General features: G+C 26.3%; 3 protein-coding genes across 6 annotated transcripts; 1 reads left to right on the top strand and 2 right to left on the bottom strand.

The window, feature by feature from the left end:
- Positions 1 to 2,008: 2,008 nt before the first annotated feature.
- On the bottom strand, positions 2,009 to 4,061 carry Bma-ceh-37.2 (Homeobox domain containing protein; the record flags this gene model as incomplete). Of its 4 annotated transcripts, none has more annotated exons than XM_043075691.1 (5): positions 2,009 to 2,299; positions 2,569 to 2,725; positions 2,858 to 3,081; positions 3,662 to 3,816; positions 3,920 to 4,061. In XM_043075691.1, 5 exons carry the CDS (start codon positions 4,059 to 4,061, stop codon positions 2,009 to 2,011), a joined length of 969 nt encoding a protein of 322 aa, XP_042931625.1. The 4 variants fall into 4 exon arrangements, with proteins under 4 accessions (XP_042931625.1, XP_042931624.1, XP_001894805.2 ...); XM_043075690.1 differs by having other exon boundaries at positions 2,569 to 2,689; XM_001894770.2 differs by lacking the exons at positions 3,662 to 3,816; positions 3,920 to 4,061 and having other exon boundaries at positions 2,858 to 2,952.
- Positions 4,062 to 20,293: 16,232 nt separating this feature from the next.
- Bm11029 (Uncharacterized protein) lies at positions 20,294 to 24,917 on the top strand (the record flags this gene model as incomplete). Its single annotated transcript, XM_043075689.1, has 8 exons — positions 20,294 to 20,356; positions 20,920 to 21,122; positions 22,198 to 22,409; positions 22,568 to 22,700; positions 23,105 to 23,236; positions 23,578 to 23,680; positions 24,192 to 24,463; positions 24,788 to 24,917. The coding sequence occupies 8 exons, from the start codon at positions 20,294 to 20,296 to the stop codon at positions 24,915 to 24,917; spliced, it is 1,248 nt and encodes a 415-aa protein (XP_042931623.1).
- Positions 24,918 to 26,479: 1,562 nt separating this feature from the next.
- Bm709 (Uncharacterized protein) lies at positions 26,480 to 27,254 on the bottom strand (the record flags this gene model as incomplete). The annotated part of the gene is made up of 3 exons (XM_043075688.1): positions 26,480 to 26,538; positions 26,699 to 26,864; positions 27,234 to 27,254. 3 exons carry the CDS (start codon positions 27,252 to 27,254, stop codon positions 26,480 to 26,482), a joined length of 246 nt encoding a protein of 81 aa, XP_042931622.1.
- Between the last annotated feature and the right edge of the window lie 435 nt (positions 27,255 to 27,689).

Here is a 27,689-nt window from a genome sequence, read left to right as displayed (position 1 = left end):
GGGATACTCTCTTTGCAAATTGCTACTCCTCTTTCTTTCTCTGCTGACATCAATATCTGTTTACTCTTTCTCTTTCTCTTCTCCCTTACATTATTACATCTTCAAATAATGTTTTGCTGACGCGTAAAGTTGTCGTAAATATGCGCTTTCTCGATTATCAGAAAAAGGTGGCCTGTTTAGAAAGTAATCTATTTTGTGAAAAGAAAAAGATGCGACAATGGTGACAAACATGATTTGAGGACATTTATTAGTGTTTGTCAAGCTAACTTCCCTCAATTTTGTGACTGTCAACTTATTCCCTTAGTACATCTCATAAGTGTAAGTGTCAATAAAGGCTAATTTCTATCTTTGCTCTTATCGAATGTGTCAAATTCTTAAGTTGGCTAGCAGTTGGTTATTTCTTTTGATGAAAAGGTCAAAAATTATTGTCAATTGCTACTGTCTTCAATTGACATTCTGCTAACCATCAATTTTCGAACGATTTATTACTGTGTCACAAGTGGTACTTATTCAACAGTAATAGTAAATAAAAGGATTGTCCGTAACCTTAACGAAAATCTTTCTCACTTAAAATATAGCAAACAAAGAATTTTTGGAAATGGCTGTAAAATACGTGAAATACGTGTTATTCTATTGTAAGTGCAAGGAAATGATGCATGCAGTGATAAAGGATGCAATTTTTTCATATATAGATTTTGCTCTTTTACTGCTCAATTAATTATTAAATATTATAAAATTAATTTTAGCCATTTTGCTCATTCTCCTTCGATGGTGGTTAACCACGAGTAATTTAATGGCTTGAGTTTACAGGAATAAATTTAAAATGTATGATCTTCATTTGCTTCTTTAACATTCTTCTTTGATTCTTTATTACCCTATTACCTTGATCCTCTACTACCCTATTATTGAACACTGAATTTAGTCTTAATGTAACACTGTCGGGAAATGATCATTCGAAAAATTCTCAGAATTTTGATTTTTTCATGCATAAATTTTGCTCTTTTACTGCCCAATATATTTGTTAAATTGCACTCTCTAATCAATTAGCAAATCAATCAAAATATCAAATATTAATGAAATTGTTATGATTGAGCAGTGATCTTGATTATTTGTTTACTTCTGATTTAAATTGAAATGCAATTTGACTTAAAAATATCACGATTGGAATGATTGATATTATTTGTGAAATAGATGTACAATAAGATTAGTATTGAATTAATGACCATAAAAACAATGACTGATAAGAGTTACATACTTAACTTAACTCAAAAAAAAACGAAAACAACAACAACAATGGATCCTATTTAGTACCTAAATAATTCCTACTTTTATTCATACAAACTGTGTAATAATTAGCTAGCAAAATGATTTACAGACAAAATATTTCACAATTGAAATGAAAGTGTATTAGATGTATTCTTGAAAGCAATCAAACTTCCATAAAGTGTATCAAGTCTGCGCCTCTCCAACAGATGTTCATTTTACAGATGTCATTCAAATTTTGTTCAAAATGTCCTTGTCATATAATTAATGACACATTTTAGTGGTTACTGAAGATTACTGAAGATAAATCAATCGCAGGTAAAAGATGGCAGAACGCATGGAAATAAAAGTTTAACTTTCATTAAGAAGCTTTAAATTAGTTAGGAAGGATGATGCAATTTAATTAAAATGAGCCATTTTGAAAAGCATTCCAGAAAATAGCAAAGTGCATCGTTTTCTTTTTTTTTCTTTGCTTTTTCAGATTTCAATATAAGTCATGACAGTTTGTAATAGAATAAATAGATTTGCAGTGAAATCAATGCAGAAAGACAGAGAAATCAATGGGAATTGAAAAGAATTGTGAGTCATTAAAATAAAAAAGAAAAGAAAAGAAAAAAAAAAAAAATGAGACAGAAGATTTTCTAATATTTTTACATGTTGGAAAAGAAGAAAAAAAAAATGCTAGGCTTTCCGGATTTTCTTTCGGAATCATTTCTATTCACCGACAATATTGGATGACATTGAGCTATCTTGGTCCAAAAAAGTACTGATGTGCAGAGTAAGCGGGAACTGGACAATTTTGATTGTAAGCAGTTGCTGCAGCAGCAGCCTGATAGCTATTATAGGTATTGTTATATGCTACTGCAGCACTGCTATCCAACATCTGTTGGTAATATTGATGACTGCTGTAGAAATATGAATTTAAATCCTGAGGATGTGGATAAGGCGGTGGTGGAAGTGTCATTTGATGTAATGACAGTGATGTGGTTGAGGTGGTTGACAATGATGAAGCTGTCACTGATGCAGTCGGGAATGTCTGTAAATAGCAAAGATTGGTTAATAATAAGTAGGAATTGAAAAGCTACTTTATGATTTCAATTAATTATTCAATATTAAATCTGTAACTGTTACCATTCAATCATGTGGCATAATAATTTAACTTATACAATTTGCGCCACTATTTTGACATAATTTTTCAAATTAGAAATTAAATTTTTCATCCTTTTTATTTATCGCCATCTAAGCTGGACATTGTGGCAGCAAAGCAATCGTAAATAAATGGACATGAAAATCTTAATTATTTACCGGATTTTCTATGCAACCTGACCATAAGTTTTCGGTCACCTCAGAACTCCTTGATAATGAACGATTAGTGGAAGATGAAGCTTGTTCTCTATCGTCCACTTTTTCCGTCTTTATTGAATTTCTTAAATTGACAGGTAAACTTTTTGAATTTTTTGAGCTGAAATTACAAAATGTTTTATTAATGAAAATGCATGTCAAATTCTTAAGAAATAGGTAACACTCAGAAGAATATAAGATCAACCAATAACAATGTCCTTAAAAAATTATACTCCAGCTACAAGTTGCTTACTTAGTTTCAGGTTCACTAGCAAATTGTCCTGTGGATTTTGGTGACACTGTGTATTCTTTTGTTCCATCTGAAACTTCCTTCATTGGACTATCCATGGGATCTGCATGAACATTATTCAGGCTAGCAGCATTTGTAGTACCACTTGAAGATGAGCTAGCATCCGTAACTACCTGTGGTCCTTTCGGCTTCTGTCTCTCCTGTTGTCGTTGCTTAGCACGTCGATTCTTAAACCACACCTGGTTTGCAATACAAAAGATAGCATATTGTTAGTTTATGACATTAGCTTCGATTATTTTCCCATAAACATTATTTAATCAAAGCTTTTAATCAAAATTGAAATGTCAAATTATTCTTCTCTAAACTTAACAACCGAAACAAGAAATCATGAAAGAATAAAATAAAGTCTCCTATTTGCGAATTTATTATGATCAAAATTCCATTACAGTATCTGCTACAGATGAAAAATTGTAGTATAATATTTATTTGTGTGTCATGCCCGCATCAGAAACCCTTCCCATACTATTTTTGGTATGTCAAATTATTAGCTGTTGTTATATTTGACAAAGCTCACAAAAAGAATGATTGGCAAGTATGGCAAATGCTCGCCAGAAGTTATTTATTTCTTTTTTTTTTTTTTTTTTTTTTTTTTGGTGCTTATTCCCGGTGACTTTTGAATGAGTGATATTATTTTCATAAAGATTCCGCTTTTTTTTTAAAGGAAATTATATATCATTTTTTAGGGATCATTTTTGAGTAGTAATATAAATAGAAGTATTAGGTAAATTAAAGAGTGGAAATTAAAACCTGAATTCGACTTTCTTGCAATTGTATTTGCTCAGCAATTTTTTCTCTAGTAAATACATCCGGATAATGCGTTGTAGCAAACAAATTTTCCAAAATTTCCAATTGTTGCCTGTTAAATGTTGTTCTTTCTCGTCGATTTTTTCTTGGAATCATTCCTGAAATCCAAAAAAAAAGAAAAATAATTTATTATAAGCAACGAAATTTTTGAAAATGAATAAAATAATTAAAAAAAAAAAAAAATGGTAATAATAAAGGAACCATTTGAATAGCTATTAGTAAACATTCCCATTGGTGCCATTGGATGTATCGGTGAATAGCCAAAGGTTGGTGTAGTGTTTGTGGTACCGGAAGGACATGATAAATGAGCATATGGATTAAATGGTACCGCACCATATACCATTTGATCTTTAGCAATTTAATCTTAAATAAAACAAAACTTTTTATGTTCCAATGATATATTGAAGACGTTCAAAAAGACATAATAGTACATTTTATTAGACACTTTTATTCACACTTTTAGTTTTACTTTCATTTTAAGTTTCAATTTTTTCAAATTTTTAAAGCTATCTCGATGCTATCTATTCAATGTTTGCTCACATCATTCATTCCTGTTGCAAAAACGTTCAGGTACGACTGTCACAACGTTCTACTATCCTAGAAGTACACACATCTGATATGCTAAGCTTACATTCTTACCTTCTTATCGTGTCATTTTTTCTTCTCCCTCCTTCTCTCTCTCTCTCTTTCTTTTTATCAATGCTTCTAAAGGGAAATGAATTTATTTACTTTATACGAACAATTCCTCTTAATACTCATTTATCATTGGTATTATCCAAAACAAATAATGCGATAATTTCAGGGGAAAATTGTGTAAAAGTGTGAAATGTATTTTTTCGTTTGTGTGTCACACATTTAGCCATGCAAATTTGCTAAGAAGACAGTCCGGAATATAAATAATGCTTTCCGTGCACTTCTTAAAAACTATTTTTATTATCAGATATGAAAATATTTGTGAATTATCAGTAGTGAAAAAATTCGGAAGAAATTTCCGTTAAATTGAAGAAAATTCTGTCAAATTTTATATTAACTTGAGATAGAAATGACCAATTGGACAGTTTTATTATTCAAAATTTAAAAAAAAAAAAAAAAAACCTCTTGTTGAAATGATATTAAACTCAATGTTTATTATATACAAATTGAAATTGAAAACGGATGAAATGAAAGGTGAGAAGAAACTCGTTAACACTTACTATTCTATCTGTTGAAATTCACTTGAATTTTTAATTGCGATGACATTAGTTATTTTTATCTCATATAAAGCTGATATTTATCATTCATTCAATTTAGAAAAGTTATTTAATTTCAGACAAAAGTCAATTATTAAACCAAAATAGTAGCACATGATTGCATTTACTTTAAGCCATAAAAAATTGATTATCTGATCTCGTTTGTTTAAAATTAGATCAAAAAAGACAAACCACAAAATTGACAGATGAAAATAAAAGTGCAATAGCATCTCTTGCAATGAAAAAAAAAAGGATGTGATTAAGTTATTTCGTCTTTTTTGAGACTATTTCAAATGTTGATGTGAGCTAAAATAGTAAAGATATAGTCGGGCAAATGGCAGGTAAAATTATTGCATGATAAATAATATTGCAATATGCTCTACCATGAAATATTAGAATGAATCAATATTCACATTAATTTGAATCAAACAGAAAAATATTTTGACTAAAAGAAAAATTTAAACTAAAAATAATTTTAAAGAAATTTGGAGAAAATTTTCATAATAAATTTTACTTTTAATAATAAACATGCTCAAATTTTTTTCCTACAAATGAAATGAAATTAGCTCATAAGTATATATGTTATTCATTTCAAAATGATAATTGAATAAAAATTGATGCAATCACTAAATATGATTGATACATTTCTGCCTAATAGTATCACAGATTTCTTTTATTCCTAGTACTACTTATACAGTATATATTATAAAACTATGAAGAAAAAATGAAATATTACTTTTCATTAATGCCTTAGCTAACCAATCTTCAAGGACAACAATTTAAAAAAAAAAAAAAGAAATGAAGAAATAAAGTGACAACTTATCTAAGGCAGTACAATCATTAGGAAGTGATTTTGAAGGCGGAGCAATGCAATGATCACTTACCTACAGCAACCAATAAACATTGAGATAGCAATACCGTATCACAGCTGTAAATTGTTGTCTTATTAGAATGAAAAAGCTTAAAGGAAGTTAATTTTATTAATTTAGTTATAAAATTGATAAAACATCACTAGAATGCATTTCAAAGAAGATTATTAGCCAAAAGAATTGTTAATATATAAGAAGCTTATCTTCTTCTTCTTTTTCCTCTCTCTCTCTTCCTTTTTCACATTGACTTTTTACTTCTTTCCCTCTTTTCCTCTCGCTCTTCTCTCTTTTATTTGTTACCCGTAACTATGAGTAAATTATCCTAATAATTATTACTATTTAAAAGTAACGATAGGAGTGCTATTTATACTTCGCTTTCTAGCTTTCATGCCAAAAAAAAAAATTTAGAGACAATTTTACATTTTAATTAATTTTAGTTTATTTAATTGTACTTAGAGTAATTTTAATTAATTATAATTAGAGTAATAATTAAGATTTGAAAATTACTGAGAATAATAGATAATAAAATTTATTATTCTATCATCAAATGATGCAACGAGGAAATGAATAAGCGGTAACGTCACGAAGTTTCATCACCATGGAAATCGATCCCGTAGCTCTATTGTGTTTTATTATTTGTTTTAGATTTTAAGGAAATAAAAGGAAAACGGAAGTAGCCGCTGAAATGATTCTTCGATTAGCTTAAATTAATGTTTATGAATGAATGCCAACGACAAGTAATTTTGATTTCATATTTACAGAAGCTGAGAATGGATAATATCATTGGCTAATAATAATAATAACCTCTTAGCTTTTTAATGTCATTAAATCTATTAGATCTTATTTTATAATATAAATAATTTTTAAGTGTATTTATTCATTTAATAGTAAATCAAAATGATGAGAGTGGTATTACGATTAGTATTAGATGATCGTACGAATGATCCACTCTATATACTTACTATTTGTAATTCAAGATTATATTGTACAATGTAGATTTGTTTCAAATAAATAAATTTCATTTTTTTTTTTTTTTTTTTGAAGGTATTTTTGAAATTAAATATTTTTGAAAATATCAAATGGTAGTACTTTAGGGACTTATAAGTAGATATTACTAGATAGAACAGGAGAAGTTATCATTGAATGTTATCAGTTAGTATAGTTAGGTAATAATCAAAGAGAAAATGAAAGTGAAGGTAATACTTGGTGAAAAATGATTAATGTGCAAGGAATGATATGCTTTGATTTAAATTTTTAATTATAAATTTCGTAAGATTGTATACAAAATTGCATTTTAATTATTGGTGAAAATTATTTCTGCTGAATTAGTGAAAATTAAGATAATTTTAAATTCCAATAAATTACAGTATATGGTTAACTATTATTATTACTACCACGAAGTCATTATTGAAGGGTAATTTGAAAAAGTGGGCAATAAACTGGCCATTCAATTGATGGTCATTTGGTTGATTTACAATTCAACAACCAAATGCAAACATTACTTTATAGCTGACATCAATTGACAAATAATTTGACTATTTTCAATAAAAGTCTGCAATTTTTTATCTTGCAGAATACTTTTCCAATGTGTTATACTAAAATCAAATGCTATGCAAAAATAATAATTCATAAACAAAAGTTTAATAAGATGAATGAAATAATCTAATCTAACATTGTAATATTTAAAAAATTTTATTTCACCAAATGTATTTAATTCAAAATAAGTTTCTTGAATAAGATTACTTTTACTATTAGTATTAACTGTTATAAATTACTCAGAGTTTTCCAAAAGTTATTTAATGATGGATGGTATGAAAAGTGAAGTATTAACTATCAAGGACTAAACAAACAGCAAGTAATTAGAATATCATAAACAGAACTTAATTGAGGAGTACATGAGTGATCATCATTCAACCCTATTTTATGGACTATTAGAGAGAAGAGAGGGTGAAGGTTCAAGGAATTGTGCAATTTTGGCAAATATAAGAGAGCAAAACGAATAATCATTGACGGATAATTGCTACTTTATTGGGTTAAAGTTGATCGTAGAAATGAAATAGTTTCAAATTTATTTCATAGTATCGAAAATGAAAATGATTTTGTATTAAAAAATGAAAAACGTTTAAATTAATGATTATTGCTACAATCAAAATATTTACTTCTAGGAATTATTACTGTAGATAATTCGAAATTCTTATCCAAGATTTTCTTGAATAAAACTGATAAGCTAAGGAAAAAGACGAGAAGTAAGTATAATAAAGGAAGTAACTTTATGGTACAGCAAATATTTCAATGTAAAATTTTGAAATACTACAAAATTTGCTTGAAATCAGTGAATTGATTATTTTCTTTATTGCTAATTGCTTATTTACATATTTACCTATAGTCATTGCAAGGTGAGAAAAAAAAAAGTGGAAGAAAATAAGTGGGAAAAAAATGCAATCAAATCATCTGCTGAAATTTTAGCTGCAATGAATACGTCACTCTGGATTTGGATTAAGAAAGTAACATTTATTTCTGCATGAGTAACTGCTATCTAAAGCCAATCTTAGACTACTTTTAATATTAGAATGTTATTTAAGTTATTAAATGCTTTAATATCAGAACGACTGATTTACTTTTAGGTCTTTTTTCAATTTTTTCTAGCAAGTTAATTTAAGTGATGACAGCTTTTGATGTCATGGAATTCTTAAAGACAATACATTCTTTTTTCAGTTCGATTCAAGAATTTAAGAATAGTTAAAGCATAAAATATCATTTATATCAGATTAATAAGTAATCAAGAATTTCACAGTTGTTAATTTGATTTGCAAAGTTTACCAAAAGGTAATACTTATAAACGAGTTTACCAAAAAAGATAATACTTACATTGATAAGATAAACGAGTTTTCTCTCTACAGTACCATTTTTAATGCAGTTTCTAATTACGTCACTATATCGTAATAAAGTAAAGATTTTTTTTTTCCAGGTAAAATGTACCCTTACACATCTTTCACTCTTCACTTTCCTCTCTGAGAAGAAAGTTTATCAGTTTTTGATGGCTTATCTGTTTTTTTTTTTAGCATCCTGGCGACAAGAAGACGGATTATCCGAACAGAAAAAAAGAATAGAAAAAATAATAAAACCTAAAAAAAAAAAAAAGCAGAACATATCCTTCTTATCACAAGCGTTTGACATGTCATTTTAATGCCTATGACTAATCAAAAATAGCTCTCCTTTTTGGCCAATTATGATATCATTAAAAGAAATTTGCATGTTAATATCAATCATAATGAGCCATCAGGCGTCAACAATTAACAAATTATTAAGTGACCAGCAATTGCTATGATATTATACGGTGTGATGGTGTTAATGACTTTTGTGTTGATATATTCTTTAATGAAAAATGCATAATAGCAATTTAAAACAAAAAAAAAAAAAAAATTAATGCTACTATGGCATACTGTGGTGATTAGTAATCAATTAGTTCTTTGGCACTGATAAATAGTGATATCCTGACATTGGATTTCTAAAAATAAGTAAGTTTGAAAGATTAACAGTTATTCTCCTATACCATTTTAGGTGTAGATATAAAATTGCTAACTTTATTAAAAACAGAATTTATTTAAAAAGTATAACTAATTTTTAGCGGCTAGTTTATAATACTTTGGGAATAAGCAATCTTATAAAAGTCTTATTAAAGAACTTTAAAGTTTGTATGAAACTTTTATAAACCTTTAATAATTCTCAGAACTACCCGAAATATGCATCAATTTTTATAAATAGGATAAAATTTTTGTTTTCAGGAATATTAAAAAGTGTGCAGAAGAAGATGAATACTTTTCAAAGCTAAGAAATTTTAATAAATTTGATATCGGGCAATTAGGTACATTTCGTCAGATTAGAAAAGAGCATAGTAAATTGTGGCCTACTTTAAATTTAAAATTCTTTTGCATTCAATACAATAAAGAGCCTATCTCTGTAGATATTTGTAATGTGATACTTAAGATAAGGCTAAAAAGATAGGAAGCAGAGATGCTTTCCTAGAAATATTTGCAGTAAATATGATCTGATCCTTTATTGAAAGTTAAAATAACTTAGATTAAATCTATCTTCCAGAATTGAACAATTTTAATGAATAGATACTATTAAACTTCTGAGAATATTTTTTTTTTATTAATATTAGTTTCAAAATAAAATAGTAACTTGACAAAACAACAGGAACAATTAAATATTATTATTTTCTATAGGTGATTGATTCACAATCATTTCAATAATATCTGCTTTTTAATCATTGCATTACTGTAATATTTAATGATTGAAATAAAGTAAATAGACAAAATTTGATTTAAAATTTAGAAATAATTTAATAATTTTTTTTCTTAAAATTATTTTGAAAAGAAATAAAATGTTAACTTTAGTATTGCATAAATAATTGATCTAAATTTTGAAATAATTGACCTAAACATAAATAATGAAATTTGATGATATATTTGAAACTTTTCTTCTTGCAACTTTCTCAAATTTCTCCTTCAATATCGAAATGACAAGTGCTACCAACAAACAGTGTACAAAAAAAAAAAAAAGGTGAAATGCTCTATCTGGCGGTATCGTTTCAAATTGAAGTGATCTGGAGCCCCCTGCCGTTCAATTCATCAGATACGATATCACTTACATTTTGTAGCTAGTATTCAAACACCGTATACTTTCTTGTTGTTATCTTTTGTCATCTCCACCAGAATAATGATTATTTATCATTAATCAAATTTAGTAATACATGTGTACTTAAAAATATAAATGAAAAATTATTTTTGAATTAATAAATGAAATAATCAATGAGAATCAATTTTATTTTTTATTACTATATTTTATAAATTAACTTTTTAAGCAACTTTCGCTTATGTAATTTAATGTAATAATTTGATGTTAGTGCTTTTTTAACAGATCATTTCAAAGTTTAAAATACTGCAAATTTTTATTCGTAGCTTTGATTTTATAATTTTATAAAATTTTCCAATCTTAATTTTATTTTTTAAAATACTTTGTACAAGTTTACTACATTTCACCGTAAGAAATATTACAGAATTTATACAGCACAATTTGCTTCTTCTCCTTCTTCTTTTTTGTTTTTTCTTCTTATTTCCTAACCTATCCAATCATAGCTGTGCTAAGTTATCCGTCAGCATTTAATGCTTTTTATCCTATCGTTTCTGAATTAAGTAATATGAGAGGATTCTTTGAAGTTGGCGCAAATTCTGAGTCTGTTGCATTTTTGTCCAATGCTAAACTGTTGTCCTCAAATGATCACTTCAATCGAGCACCACTTCATATTACCCTCAACAAAATTCTTTATCACCTCATAACAAAAATATCAAAAGGCACTTAACGATGCTAATTCATTGCCAATGTTACTTGTGCCGATGAGAAAATAGGATCAAAATTTTTTGAGTTGTCGGATTAGCTAAAGGAATTTATGGTGTTTTGCCCGACACAAATACCCGTGAAACTTCACAATAGCATACAAAAGATTTTTTGCAAAGAACGCTTTTGTTATGCTTATGCTATTCAAGCTGTTAATTGAACATGAAAAGAACTGAAATAATGAATATTATCCCTAAGATTAACAAAGAAATTGATTCTATATTCGAAAAGATTAAACGAATTATTCATATCCAAAAAGGAAAAAAAAAAAAGAAAAAAAAACTTTTTCTATGGAATTAATTAAATTGGCAAAAGAATTTTTCAACTCAAAGTGCTTTGTTCATTCTTAATTACAATTTATAAAAATTTTATTCCTTTTCATTCATATCTGTTAATGTTTTATAATATTTTTATTCATTCAAAAAAGCATTCAAAAAAACTTGTTCATTTCATAAAGAAAAATTTACTTTAAAAGGTCAAAAAGTTCAACTTAGTAACATTAATATCTTTTGAAAATATTCATTCATAGATTAGACGAAATTTGAACTTCATATTTCCTTCTTATTAAGATAATAGTTGGTAAAATATTATTTATTGTGAAAGCTATTTTCATCTTTGCTTACTTAAGATTTAATCTTATGTTAAGTAAGCAAAAATGTAAATTGTTTAGAGGATATTCTACATTCTAGCATATCCCATATTTACTTACATGAAATATATATATATATATATATATGTTTAATTAAGATATATGTCTTCTCACTTTTTGTCATATTTGTTACCCTTCACATTAAATAATATTTTGTTAGCTATTATCTACATAAGAAGGAAATATGAAATCCAATTTTTTGACCAACCCAAATTATAAATGAATATTTCGAGATTCCAAATGCTATTGTGATGAACTTTTGATTTTTAAAGTAAACTTTTCTTTGGCATATTGAAAATGGACCATTTAAATGCAGAAATATAGAGAGAGTTTAAAATATCAAAAAATTGGATTTATTATTAACTTTGAAAAGTCTTAATTTAAATAGAAGTCGCATAATTATTGCACTTATAGTTACCCGTGGGAGGACATTTATAGTTACCCATAATTATTGCACTTATAGTACACACACGACTAAGCAAAACAGTAATATAAAGTCAAACATTAATTTACAAATTATAGAAATATCCACAACGATATATTACAGATATACTAGTTATGATATTAATAAATAACTTTTCATTTCGAACAATTAAACTAAATTGAAAACAAAATTTGTCTAAGACTGATTTTTGCTTAGAACAATAATCAGTCATTCGAATGAACTGAATTTGCTTAATCTAATATTATCAGCCATCTGATACAGTGATAAGGAAAAACGTATTCAATTTCTGTCATTAATCAAATGCTTCAAAGATAATTCGAACAAATTAACTATTAGATATTAGCATAAATAAAATGTATACATCAATTTTAGCAGAATTATTAATCCACTCAAAAATTTGAGTATTACTAATTGCTACATCATTTTATGATCATCAGAATAAAATAGTAATGATAAAGATAGCGTCATCATCTTCTAATTAATTTGTTGTCCATTCATGTAATAAACATTTCAAATTATCATATCATAAGTTGATAATTTCCTATTTTTTGAACTTATCCTGTAAACATAGCAAGTGTGCTTTGTAAATTTATCATTTATCAAAAGCAAAACATAATTAGGTGTGCAAATTAATTTTAACATATAATTGGCAAAAAAAAAAAGGAAGAAAAAATTATGATTGAATAAAATTTATGTAAAGAAGAAAAAAGGAAGGAAGGTGAAGATTTATATGTGCTTGTTAAGATGAATTTGATTGTAGAACGCATAGCAATGATTGTTATCATTAAATGATAACGACATCGACAGACCATCCATCTCCTTCTTTCCTTGTTCAGCAAAATGAATATCAGATAACGATAGCTCAACAAACCTTATGTTTGTTGTCATAAAACAAATAAAACAACGAATAGATTGTTTGATTGCAGGTAAGCTCATCATCATTATCATCTAAACAATTAAGAACGGATTATCTTCACCTATTAGATACACAATACTAAAATGCTTCATATACAATTTTTTTTTTTTTTTTTTTAAAAGAGAGAAAAAAGATACGAATATCAAAATATCTTAATTAAAATAAACTTATTGAAATTTTAACATTTCAAGTAAATTCATGTGTCAAGTGAAACAGGTGTTAATGATCGATCCGTGAAATGCGTAAATTAGTATTACGTAACATTTGATATGTGATAGTTTTTTATCCATACGTATACTCAAACGTAAGCTTTCTGATTATATCACAATTATAGGTCATAGTTCAATTAGTTTTTTTTTTTTTCTTTTTCTCAAGTTGCGCATGTTTGATCACAAGTTAACTTGTTTAGGCGCATTTGGTAAGTATGATCTTTAGTAAAAAGGAAGAAAGTGAGAGAGGGCGAGGGAGGGAGTGGGAGAGAGGGAGAGAGAGAAAGACAAAGTGATATGACCTGAAAATAATTAATAAAAATGAAATGCAAAAATTTTGGAAAAAAAAAACTATTTGGAATGAAATGAATTGATGCAAAGTGATCTTTGATGCCCAATGGTTCAGTGACTGCGATCCCATTTAGCAGTTAAAGCATTGATGGATCGATTTCGTAGCGCAAAGTTGAATCCCAGCGGTGATATAACTTAGCTGTTGGGATGGAAGAAAAGCGCAAAAAGCAATTTGATGGTTGTTTTCCGTGCGTGTACTGTGCAACTACTATCTAAGGTTCATTACCGCCCCGTAACTTCCATACAATTAATTAATCATCTATTTTTCCCTCTTTCATTTTGCAAAATTGAATCCGTCGATCATATTTTTTATCTACGCATATATTTTTCTTTAGAAAATAGTCAATCATATCTCATCTACTAATGCTTAATTATTGTTTCATCTTCATTTTATTAATAATTTAAAATTATAAGTTCATTTTCATAGCTTAAAAATAATTGTCTATTTGTTTGCTTAACAAATTTTCAAAATAATCGATTTCTTCTTTTTTTTTTTTTATCAATTTTTTTAAACATTATAGGAATTTCTTGAAAATGTTAATTGATAGTTATTAAATTTATTAATAATTATTAATTAGTTAAATTTTTTTTTCCGCGAATAGTGAATGTTAATTGATTCATTTTATAATTTTGTGTGACAATTTTAAATTTTGCATCAGTTAATGCTTAGCCTAGCAAAGACATTTGGTTCTATTATTTTTGCATGCTGAATGTGACAGACAATCAATAATGACAACCGACGACAATGAAAAATTAGTTTATCGATTGGTTTTTTTTTTTTTTTGAGATTTGTTTTTGTCGAAAAGTATTTTTCTATGAATTTTTATCACTGAATAAATTGCTATTCCTTTGTTAATCGTTTAATTTCTTTTTTTTTTTTTTTTTCTTTGCCTCCTTTTGAGAAGATTTTAATTGCTTTTTTTTTCGGAAAATTTTTTATGCATAAATTAACATTTTCATTGCTTAATTTGAAAGTTTAATTTAAAAATTAAAATTTTAACTTTTCCATCTTTTAATAATCAATAATAATTTTAATCGATTTTTTTCGGAAAATTTACACACTATAATAGTTTATATTTCCTATCATTTGAACTCTGACCCTGATTCTTAACTCTAAAGCATATATTACTACTATATTATAAAAATATATTTCTGCTATTTTTTCTCGCATATTTATTATTTTTCCAAAATTTCAATTTTTAACACTAAATTTAGGAAATGCATATTGAATTCAATGATAGACCTATTAAAGTTTTATAAGGATTACTCTGATTTATGCACCTAAATAGTTGTACTTTTCTCCATGAATGATCGATCTATCAAAAATCATTTAAATTGTACTTATACTATTAATCAACGGAAAATGTTAAATTACTGTTAAACTGTTGAAATGTGTCAGAGAGTGTCTTTTTCGATTTGTCATTGAATTATTTCCTGTACTCTCATTCTAATTCCTGCATGAATCAACTGTTCCTCACTTTTTTTTTTTTTTCTTCGGGACAATTTCTCCTATTCCCTTTTCATTTCATTTCATTTCATTTCATTTCCCTTCCTCATCTACCAGTATTCTATTTCATTTCTCTTCTTTTATCATCATGGAAAGATTTTATCGATTAAAATTTTTTCCTCCGTAAACTTTCAGTATGAGTGGGTGTAGGAATAAAGTTGACACGTTATTCATTCTTTTGATTTGAGTTATGAATTGATTGTACTGAAATTGTTGAGAATTTATTCGGTTGAAATTAATTTGCTTACCTGAATGATATTTTTAGTTTTAAGATATGAATATGTTTTCATGTACTTTTTTCATTATAAGCTTTTCATTTTTTAAATGCAATGCATTACTTTACTTATTTACTTACTTTTATCATATTGAAGTGAGAACTGACGGAATCAAACAGTAGAATCCCAGAAAATCGAAACGAGCCTATCCAGATTAAATGTCCTAGTTGTAATGTAAGTTCAATTATATTGCTATTTTCATGTGATTAAGTTTTAAGTTAAATTCAAAATTTTCCAATCAATAAAATTTGACAAATTTGACAGTTAATTTCAATGAAAAGAAAAAAAAAAAAACTGGAAGAACAAAAAATGTTTGTACTTTTATGATTTAATTATTTGTACTATTATTAAAATATTTAGTCCATTACAATGAAATGAATGAAATTAGCGCTTGAAATATTCAAATATCTAAAGAATTGTAATTTGTTGAGTTAATTTTAGGCTCAAATCATAACGGATGTACGAAATCGATGGCATTGTTTAAGCTGTATTTCTCGACGTTCAATTCATTTTTGTCCTGCATGCGGCAATGTCATCAGTAAACAGTATCTAACAGAAGTCATAAAGAAGAATTCCACATCATCGTCCACTTGAAAATTTCAATTTAATGCTACTAAATGAAAGGAACAATCAAACTTTTATATTAATACTTTGAAATATGTCAAATATTGCTTTAAAATTTTCCATTTAAATTATTCATTTTCATAATTTTTGACATTTTTGATTTCTAGATATTATTTATTTTTTTATAACTTATCTATAAGGAAAAATATTTTTTCAATTGAATAAAAAATTTTAGTGATTCAATTGTTATGAGAACAGTTTAGATTTCTATAATTGACATTTCTGTAGAATAATACCAGAATTATACTACTAACTTTCCTGATTTTAATAAAAATTATTTCTCAAAATTATAAATACTTAAATCTATGCTTCATCCTGGTTTCCGTTACGATAGTAATTTTGCATGCTTTTTTGTTGATAAGTGTGAAATGATGATGTATTTTATACATGTATCTAAATGAAATTTGAAATTGTACTTATAGTTTTGATGAATTTCACACTAAAAACCTTTTTATTTTATTATTCATTTTTGTTTTCATTTATTGCTTTTATTTTATTTGAGATTGAGAAGAAGCGCTTTTTGAAATTGTTTCATTCAATAAAGCATATATCATAAATTAAATTGTCTTTTAGCTCTGAATGATATAATTTCCATTGTCGCTAATCCTTTTCTTTCTATCGCATTTCATTTCATTTTATTTTATTCAAACTTCAAAAAAAAAAAAAAAGTTATTCTTTTCTAACACATTTATATCAACAAAGTACGAAACATTTTCAATCGTTTCATTTGTTAATTTGAAAAAATTAGAGGCACATATATGCTTATTTACTTTAATGATTATTTAAATATCTAATCTTTTGCTTTTCCTAACAATTCCGTAATCTAATTAAAACACAATATTGCTTTTCGGAAGTTTTGCTAATTTTATATTTATTTTCATAGATAATTTATTAATCATTCAGTTTTTCTTCCATTAATAAAATAATTTCTGAGAAAAAAAAAACTAATATTATACCATAATTGATAATATTTATTGAATACTTTTTCAGAAATAATTTTTATTATTATTTTTTTTTTTATGGAGCAAATATTTCTGGCAACTAACACACTGTTGAATGGTCGAATTTGCGCCCATGAAAATGAAATGATATTGGCTATTTCATTTCCAATTATTCTTTCAGTCATTCTTTCTCATCACACACACACTCACACACACACACACACACACTCACACACACACACACACACACACACACACACACGTACATTCACAGACAGACACGCACACGTTTTTCTAACATTTCAATGCGATTCAATGATTTGTCACACGGATCGATGATTCATATTAATCAAATTCATCCTATTTTCAAGTTTTAATTGCTAATGCTATTTTGATGTTTATCCTTATTATTATTTCAAAATTTTTAGCATTAATATTCAGTCAAAAAAATTTATAAATTTAATTTTAAAACACTTTTTTCTTTTTTTTTTTTTTTTTTTTTTTTCAATGTATCATTTCTTCTTCAACTGAGAGAAATCTGTCAAATAAAATTTAAAGAAATTCCTCTTAACTATTTTCTATTTTTGGTAGTAAGTGAAATTGACACCATTAAGTATTTTTTTTTTTTTAATTTAAACTTATTATCACATTTAAACATTAAACACTTCTATTATTAATAAATTTCTCATATTTAGATGTGGTAAAAAAGTGTATGCTAATTATTTTAGGCCAGAATTATTTTAGGCCAAAATTATCCTAGGCCAGAATTTCTTTTGTCTGATTTATGTATGTGTGTATGGTGTAGAAAATTTTAATTTTTGGTTATAAAAATATAATTATTTTGAATGTATGAATTGTTCTCATAAAATATCACAAGTAGCTAAAATAATTTTTGATATGATTACATTATTTTATGCTAACACTTTCACATTTTCAATTTAGACTTTCAAATTTAATTGTTCTGTCGATTTTACTTTTTTTTTTTTAATATAAATGCTTTTAAAAAATTTCCATCATTTATTAAATAGAATAGATGATTATTTCATAAATAAAAGAATTATGATAAAAATTGAATGAAACATTCTATTGTGGCTTCTTTTTTTTTTTAATGAAAAAGTAAAGTTATTAATTCTATAACAGTTTTGTTTTGATTGATTCATATTAAACAAAATGAAATAAGTAAAAATTTTCAATTTATTTATAGCTTGCAGCTTGTTTATAAAATATGTTTGTGTAAGAATTAAATCTGTTCGTTTCTTTCCATAAATTAGATTTTAAATGTCACATAAATGCCTTCAGATTTTCTCTTTCATTTTAGAGTAATTTCGAATATGTGTTTGCATTTTTTTTTTTTTTTGTCAACCTAAACTTAAAACTTTTAGGATACGCTTTTATCTGTTCAAAATTGGACAAATTATTTTAATTTAAAATCTTAATCATTTAATAGGAATAAATAAATTGAAGAACACTAAGTTGATTGTATTGTGCATTGGTTAACTTTTATATTAAAATTCAATGACTTCGCTAAAATTTATGTTTACATAAAATTTTTCTCTCACTACAGTTAATTCTTAAAATATGAAAATAGCCAATGTGGAATGCCGAAGAATTCTTGAAAGACTATTTATTCCCATTGATTGTCCATTGTCATCTTTGTGGTCATTTTCGCTTTTGAGTATGGATTTTGTCCCATTTCTATTCAATCTTCACTCATCCTTTTATTTATTACTTTTCTAGGCTTCTTTCTACTTATTGCCTCACTCATACATTGGTATTTTAAGAAATACAAAGACGCAAAAAATATTGTTTCAAATTATTTCAGAGTTAAATTCAAACTTTTTTAAGCCATTTCAAATAATTTGTTAGTCTGTCATTCAACATAAAACTAATAATTGTAACATAGTTCATCGTTTCAATTCAAAATTGCTATTATTTTTACTTTCTTTGTCCTTTTTTCTTGATTTCCTCATCTTTGGCTGTGCAAAAAAAAAAAAAAAAAAAGGAAAAACTTTGACGAATCTCATTAACATTATAACCTTCGAAAGTTTCTTCTCTATTCAAAATTTAAAAAAAAAATTTTTTTAAAAGTATACAATTGATTAGACTTGGCTAAAGTTTTTTGTCTCTTTCATTGGATCTTTTTAAATTTCTGTCTTGAGCATTTTTTTTTTCTGTCAACTAAGTCACTTTTCAATGCTTTTTTTGTATGAAAATTATTTTTTTAAATCAAATTTTATCAAGTTGAATTTTAATTAAAATATTAGAATAGAATTAATAGAATAAATATTGAATAAGTTTTGATTTCAATTTGCTTATTACAGAAATGAGCATGAGAATTAGTGAATTATCAATGAAACATTGCTTTTCGTATTTGTGAAATAAATTTGATTTAATATTTAAAATTATTTTCTCTTTTCATAACAATCTATTTTTACACTCTATCATATAGCTAAATTTGATATTTATAGCTAACACATATTTTTGAAACAATAAAAATCCATTACGGATGAAAGCTTTTACAAGTAAAATTTATCTTACCATAATTTTAAATAATTATTTAGCTTGAAAAATTGTCAATTAAACATGAAGAAATGTGCAATAAACATTGTTTCTAATTAACACTTAAATTTAAAAAATTTAATTGAATTAAGATTTTCTTTGTAAGCTAAAAAAAAAAAAAAAAGAAAAAAAAATTACTAAAAGACGCAATTGTACATAAACCATCAAATAAAAAGCATAAACATATGTGAAAATTATTTTGTCTATTTATGTTGACAAAAAAAAAAAAAAATTAGTTTTTGTGACAAGTATTAGTTATTGTAAATTAATCCATAAAATTTATTCTAATTAGGTAATACTTTAATAGAGGAAAAGAAAGAAAATATTAGAGCTAAAATGTGATAGAAATTAGGAAAAAATAATCGTCGGCGATTCTTTTCTTTTTTTTTTTTTCTCTCTTTAATGATAATCAAAATGTGTTGCCCATATGTTGTAGTATGAATGACAAATATTATTCGTTCATTTTTAACATATCAAAATTTTTGTATTCATTCTTAGCTTATACTTTTTCAAATTAAAATTTGATTGAAAAAAAAAATGTTAAAAGATGAAAAAAAAAAAGAAAAAAAAATGAATGACCTTTTGCAGCGGTGAAGAACGAATGGATGTAATAAATGAGTACAATCTTCATATTTGTTATCAATTTCATGGAAACTATTTCAAGGTAATCAATTCTTATTTACCTTAGAAGAGAGGAAATTATTATTGAAGGACATAAATAATTTGACACATTCAATTTCATTCATTCTTTTTGCAAATTACAAAAATGAATTTTTCATTTTTCAAATTTATCATTTTTTTTTCTTTTCATCTTATAGGTATGATAAGTTATTACATTTTTAGAAATTTAGCATTAGTATTTGATTAAATAAGTATTTAATTACTGGACAGGAAAGTGAAGGATAATTTAAAAAAGTTATTCATATTACTATCAGAGATGTAATATTATCAGAGAGTTAAAGATTGACAATTTTATTATGAATAGATAAATGAAAAAGAAATTAACTTAACATTTTAATATAAGAAATAAAATAAAGTAATGGAGTAAATTTCTGAGAAAATCAACTTTTCTTATTTTCCATTTTTTTTTTTTTTTTTTTTTTTTTAACTTTTTATTACAGAAATGATTGAAAGCAAATAGCAGTGTACAATTAATCAATATACTAAAAGTAATTTTTTAAAAGCTCTCGAAAATTTTCTTCAAAATTTTAACTAATTAATTTTTAGAAAACATTCAATAAATTGTATTGCTGTAAATGGACAGCAATAAAAGGATGTTTAAGTGATGATGATCAGATTGCCAGTAGTTCAACATCTGGAAGCACTGAAATTGTGGAGACAATCGGTCGACAAGGTGAATTAATCGAATTTGTCAAACCAATACCAATCATTTACAACTACGACGATGACATTACCATTCGTTTTGAACTGTTAGCAGCTTCCTTATTTAATTCATAAAATTTTCATTTCAAAAAATTTTATTAAATAATGATTACAGATAAAAGGCAATAACATTCCGTACTCCCAGTTAACTTCCTAACGTATATTTTAGAATGATTTCATTACTAAAAATACTAAAATTAAGTTTCTCACATATTTTTAATTCGCTTCTTACATTCATTTTATCAGTTTGGCTTAATGTTAAAATTAATTTATTGTTTGATTATCTTTAATATCGCATCAAAATTCTTTTTTTATAATCGAAAAATTAGGTTTTTTGAAACTTTGTTAAATTTAGGATTTTTCTTATATGATAATAAATTTTCCTAAATTCATATTAAATTACATTGAAAATACAATAATTTTATTTTGCATATCATTTACTTTTCTTCATTTATTCCTTATTACTTAATTGAAAAGCTCTGATTATTTATTTTATTTATTTTTTGAAATAAAAAATGATGAAATTATGATTTGAAGTGTTCTGCTAAATTATCGTCACTTTTGTAGTTTCATAGTATCATTCACTTAATTCTAAGTCTGAATTTGATTTCTCAAATAATAATTATAAATATGGAGATTTTAAAAATGAAATTCAAATTTACAAAATTTTTAGAAGTCATTTTTTTTTTCACAATAATTCTTGCATCCTATGTTTTAAATTGAAAAAGAAAATCTTAATTGACACTTTTCTACGCTTATCCATAATATATCAGTTTGTAATCATTTTAAAAAATAAGTAAATTAACTTTCTGCCAAATGCTAAATTATAAATTCAAGAAGTATTTTCTTCAGTTTACTCATTAAAATGTCTATACTCATTTGTTTTTTCTCATTAATCCGTTTCATATGAACACATAACAATACCGCGGTATTATACCAGTGGTTTTGTTACTACTCTCGAGATTTTTGAGATATACTGAAAATTGTGTTTACTTGACAGCAAATTATAGAACTCTTCGAATTGCAAAGTTATTTTTATAAGATGAAAAGAATTTAGGAATAACATTATCAACGTGAACGTTTCACACGTGATCACGTCACATTGCTTTCTTCTTTTTGCAGATTCTCCGCTGATAAATCAGTGTCATCATCGGTTTGCTCAGATTCTAGGCGAAATTCCGATACAATTGTACGTTTTCGTAGTTCCAATGAGATTTTATTTTGGGATTTTGTTGATTTGTTGGAGTGTGAGTTGAATGCAGTGATACATCGAGGACGATTATCAGAAGAGGAAGATGAAAGAATTCGGGAAGGATCAGCCGGAAAATTTACCGGTATTACGTTTTTATTGTTTCTTCTTAAATCATTAATTTGCTTTTCTGATATTTATTCTGTCTATTTGTTTCTCCGGAAAACGAATATCTTCAATTAAACCAATCAATAATTCTTCAATTTATACTGCTTTTTTCAGCTTTTTTTTGAAAATATTTAGTGATATCGGAACGAGTTCCTATCGGTCGTTTCTTTTCTGAAAAGCAAATCCGTATGGAAATTTCTATTTCACAGTTGGAGAAGCGGGGTAAAATGAAATATACTGACCTAGAAACCTACCTTGCAATTTACAGGTGAGTAATTTTATAAAACAGTTTTTTTAATCTTTGGTTATAATTGGTTACTAAAATGGAGGCCTAGATTTTATGATTTATTATAGTTTTTTGAATTAACTTTCAATGACTTTTTCAATTTCATATTTTTTTCTTTTCATTTTATTCAATTTGGATAAATACCTTTTTATTTTTCATCTGAATCATAATTTTTATGAACCAACCAAAGTTACATTGTTGTTCAAAACGAACTCGTTGCTCATCTATTCTAAACTTTCCATTGAATCATAAATAAAAAGTAAAAAAAAAAAAAAAAAAAAAAATAATTGAAATAAACTTGTCTTTTTTAAACCATTTAAAATTACGGTTTTCTTTCCGGTTAAATAACCTTTTTATATTGAAAGTAATCTACTTATATAGTTTAGAAAAAGTTTAAAAGACGACTATATTATCATTTATCGATCTCCAAAAACGGTGGAAATCACTTCAACAAGTCTGCATAAATTTCCGGAAATTGTTATTCCGTATGATAGATTACTTGGTGGAATTGAGGATAGGTGAGTAATCTGTTTTTTTTTTTTTCTTTCTCTCTCTCTCTCTCTCTTTCTCGTTCTTTTATAATTTGTTTACATTTAGTATTTACTTTTTATGTAAAATACATAATTATTTAACAATTGCATAAAAATATTATTTTTCGTTTTCAGAATTTATTTGTTGTTCTCTCAATTCAATTATAATTTCAAAAGGTGACAAGTATGACTGCATGTTGATGCAACTAAATTATATTAGTTTGCCCGAATAGAAATTCTTTTTTCCGAACGCTTACATTAGTAAAATGGATGAATGATTAAATTAGCATACATACAAAGAAAAATCAAATAATAGTGGTGACATTCAGGGTCATTTATTTTACGCTCCGAAATGTCGCCAATGGTGACATCATCGGTGAAGCAGATCTCTTCTATTCACGTTTGGTCGCTGATGGTAAAGTAAATTTAAAGGTTTGAAAATTATTTTTAATATTTCCAACAACAACAAAAAAAAAAAAAGAATGTATATACTTCTTTTTAACAACGCTAAGCTAAAAGATTTTATCAATGAATTATTTCTAGCTAATAATACAAATATATTATTTACGCCAAAAATATCACGTGTTCAGTGATTTTAGTGTGATTTACGTAACGATGTTAAGCAATAAATGATAAAATTTTAAAAATAAACAAATTGAAATATTGATAGAAAGATTTTATGAAAATAACTGAGTTAATGATAAGAGGAGAAGAGTGAAAAAAAAAAAATCATTAATTTTATCATTTTCAGTGATTGTTTTGTGATTTATTCATTTCCCATCTAACTCATAATGTTTCTTTCCTAAATTATAATGAAATTTTTTTTGCAAAAATATATGATTTTTATGCTGAAATTTTCAGTTGAAATATTTCCATTATTGAATTCAGTTTGTTCATTGCATATATAAATTTATTCTATGACAAATTCTTTGGTGCATTATAGTTACGATCGCATGATATTAGCACAAACATATTATTTGGTGTATCGAAGCGCTCATTTCATCCTGTTGGAGTTTTACATGTTAACTTTTACATGGACAATAGCGCCATGAGTTGTCCTTCACGTAGTAGCGCTGAATATCGACATCGATCCTCAATTGAACTGTCATCGTCATTGAGTTCCACTGAAGATCGTTGTCAACATTTTGTCAAGAATAGTGATGAAGAAGAGATGAGATTTTCTCCTTCCTTTGGTAACGTTATGCTAGCTAGTGGGTATGTAAACCTTTCAATGTTTAAATTCAAATTTCAAAAAATTTCTTCTTTTTAGATTTTACCATTATGGTTGAATGAATTTTTAAACATTTTCTAATATATCAGTTATTTCGAAGCATATTTCTCCAAAATTTCTTTTTTTTTTCTCTCTCTCTGTCTCTTTCAATTTGTAGAATGATTAATCAGAAACAAAACTAATTTGAATATCTAATTTTTGCTTGAAATTTTAATATAAAAAGCTTTCTAGAAGATTCAGTAAAATTTGTCGAAATTTAATGATGGAATTAATGACTAATTTTCAAGCTCAAATACTTTCATTTTTAGACGAACGCAAGCATATCTTCTATCATTACTGGCACCAACAATTGAGGTACGATTACGACAACCATTCATTCGATCTGTTAATTCTTTAACTGACAATAATCTTTATAAATCTACCTCAAATAATCTTTAAAAAAAAATGTAAGGAAAAAAAAAAAAAAAAAAACAGTGAATTAAAAAGATCTCAAAAATTCTCCGATCAATTCTAATGTAATTAAAGATTGTTAATTGCCAGATTATACGTAAATGAATATTATAAAATAAAATATATTTATAATATAAATAGCAATAATATAAATTACAAGCACTCAATGTAAAGTATGTATATATGTTTCCTTTTTTTATAATATGAATAGCAAATATATTAAAGTATATTTGTTCATTTTAAGTTTTTTTTTTTTCTCAATTTACATATGGATTGTACCTTGTTAGATGCTATTTTGCATTAAATATCTTCTCTTGTTATTTGTTCAAATATATTTTAACATTTAGTAATAGTACAGATGAGTAATCCATAATAATATTGAATGTCCATCAAATAGTTTTATGCTTCATCTATTGCTCATTTATCACTTTTTTTTTTTCTTTTTTTTTGTGAATTAACATTCCAATATTGAAGTACAGAAACATCAAATTTGGCTTTGTTTTTATTCTACTAATAAATTTTGTATTTGAAATTAGAATACATCATTTATTCTTCGATCTTCAGCAGTGATCAATGATAATAGCCAATAAATCTGGAAAGCTAACGGCTATGGCATCTATTGAGATTTCACAAATCAAATTGATTCAATAATTCCTTGAAAGCATTCCATGTAGCATTAAAATGTAATTTGATAGGTGATAGTTTTGCATAGAATTTTAAAATTCAGAATTCTTGTAAGATTTATGATATAATAATACATAAAAAGGATTTATTCATGAAATTCATTTAATTTCTCAAGCAGAAATCCTCACAAAAGATATAGAAAAGTTAACTTTGTATTCTATTTCTGAATGACAACTTGCAAAAAATGAAGCAATCCGAGTTGTTTGAAAGAAAACTAATCGATTTCTAAGAATAAATTAATAATTTCCATATTTTATCTTTAACCTTCGAAATAATGTATAAAATTGAAAACAATAAAAATCATGAAATTTGAAAACTTGAAGTTAAGAAAGCACATGATGTATGGTCTGCCAATTTTTCGGTTGGAAAAAATTTTTTATACTTTGACATGGAGAAACTAAGCTATCAAATAAAATTAAAAAAAAAAAAAAAAGACTTACTACCGATGCTAAACATATGCGATCTTAGATATTAGCACATGTATTACTTATGTTTTATTGAATAACTTAATCTATTAGAAATACTTCTGGAACGTTTCAATACAGTCAAAAACAAATTCTGTTGTTTTACGTTTTCAAATAAACATTATGTTCAACGGTGAATGTTTAACAGTTGTTTGATTAGAGTTACCATTTTGCAAGGAAACAGAAAAACGACAGAGAAAACAACTGATATTGATTTATAGGATTATTTATGTCTTACTAAACCACCGCAATCTGAATCATTTGAAATTTTTTCTTTTCTTTTTCAAAGTATACTTGAATGATATGATAGTGTCACTAGAGATTAGTCTTTTAATGAACAAGAATTCAATAAAAAATTTGCAAAACGAATGATTATGAAACGATTTCGACATTGTATAACACTCAGCAACTTTGATGACAGGGTTTTGCACATTCCTGAATCATCAAATTCCCGTAGATATCTGAAATGCTTACGCACAAAATTAGATTTTGATCAAGCTGAAATTTTGGCGACATTTTTTTATCATAAAAAATAGATTATAAAAGATCTATGAGTTTTTCTGACGAGTTTTTAACATGTTTGGGGTTTAAATAATTCATTAAAAGTGCAGAAATATTTACCGGAAGTGACATTTTCCGAACATGGACCACATATTTTCGGACACTGCTTTGTCATCAGTTCACAATACAAAGAATTATTGCATAGGTGAGCAAGTTGTGGGCACGAAGATGGTTGATTGTGTGTTACGAGATCCACACATGTGCATAAAAATGCCACTGTGACGAACTAAAAAGCTTAGAAGCAATCACTGAGCTTTTTATTCTTATATATTTGAAGCAAAATAATTGGTAATGAAACAATGGAATTGATAGCTTAGTATAGTATTGTATATAAATATAAAAAGAATTGGGTAAATTATCATTCCGAATAGTTTATTCCATTTCTTAAACATACATGTGAGAATTTAGTAGCACAGAAAGTTGTCTTGGAATGCAACTGTTAGCAAAGATTTGGGCACATTCTGATGTGTTCAATAATATTCGAGACTAATTGCAACGTTATACTCGTTGAATATGGATTATAGGTGAATTTAATGATTCTGCAGTTATATAACTCACTTTGTCTATCTGTGACAGAAATTAAAAGAAGACATACGATGAAAAGCATCCAAACCATAGCTAATTGGCGATGTATCCAAAAGTTTGTTGACAATAATAAAGCTTATATGCTTCATCATCTTGCAATTATTTATGGACAGCTATTCATATTATGCTTCCATATTTTGATATAATCCGCTGTTTCTGGTGTAATGGAATGAAATTTCTGCTTTATCGTTGCTCAGATTACATTTTCGTCGCTTATACTCCTTTGCTAATTTTAATTCTCCATTCTAAAAACCAAAAAAAAAAAAAAGGATTAGAACAGAACCAGCATACTTTTAACATTTTAAATAGTTAACACTTTTTCCAAAAGCAAATTATAAAGCTTTTCCAAATGCAAAGAGAAGATTTTAGTTGTAGAAAATATTAATAACTGAGAAATATCTCTGTTAATAATATGCTTGCACGTTGCAAATTCCGGAAGTCTTAGTGCTTTTTGTGAAATTTGAAA

The sequence above is a fragment of the Brugia malayi genome, assembly GCF_000002995.4.
Source record: "Brugia malayi strain FR3 genome assembly, contig: Bm_v4_ChrX_scaffold_001, whole genome shotgun sequence".
Taxonomy (NCBI): Eukaryota; Metazoa; Nematoda; class Chromadorea; order Rhabditida; family Onchocercidae; genus Brugia; species Brugia malayi.
Note: the sequence above shows the minus strand (reverse complement) of the source record. Positions and strands in the feature narration are given on the sequence as shown.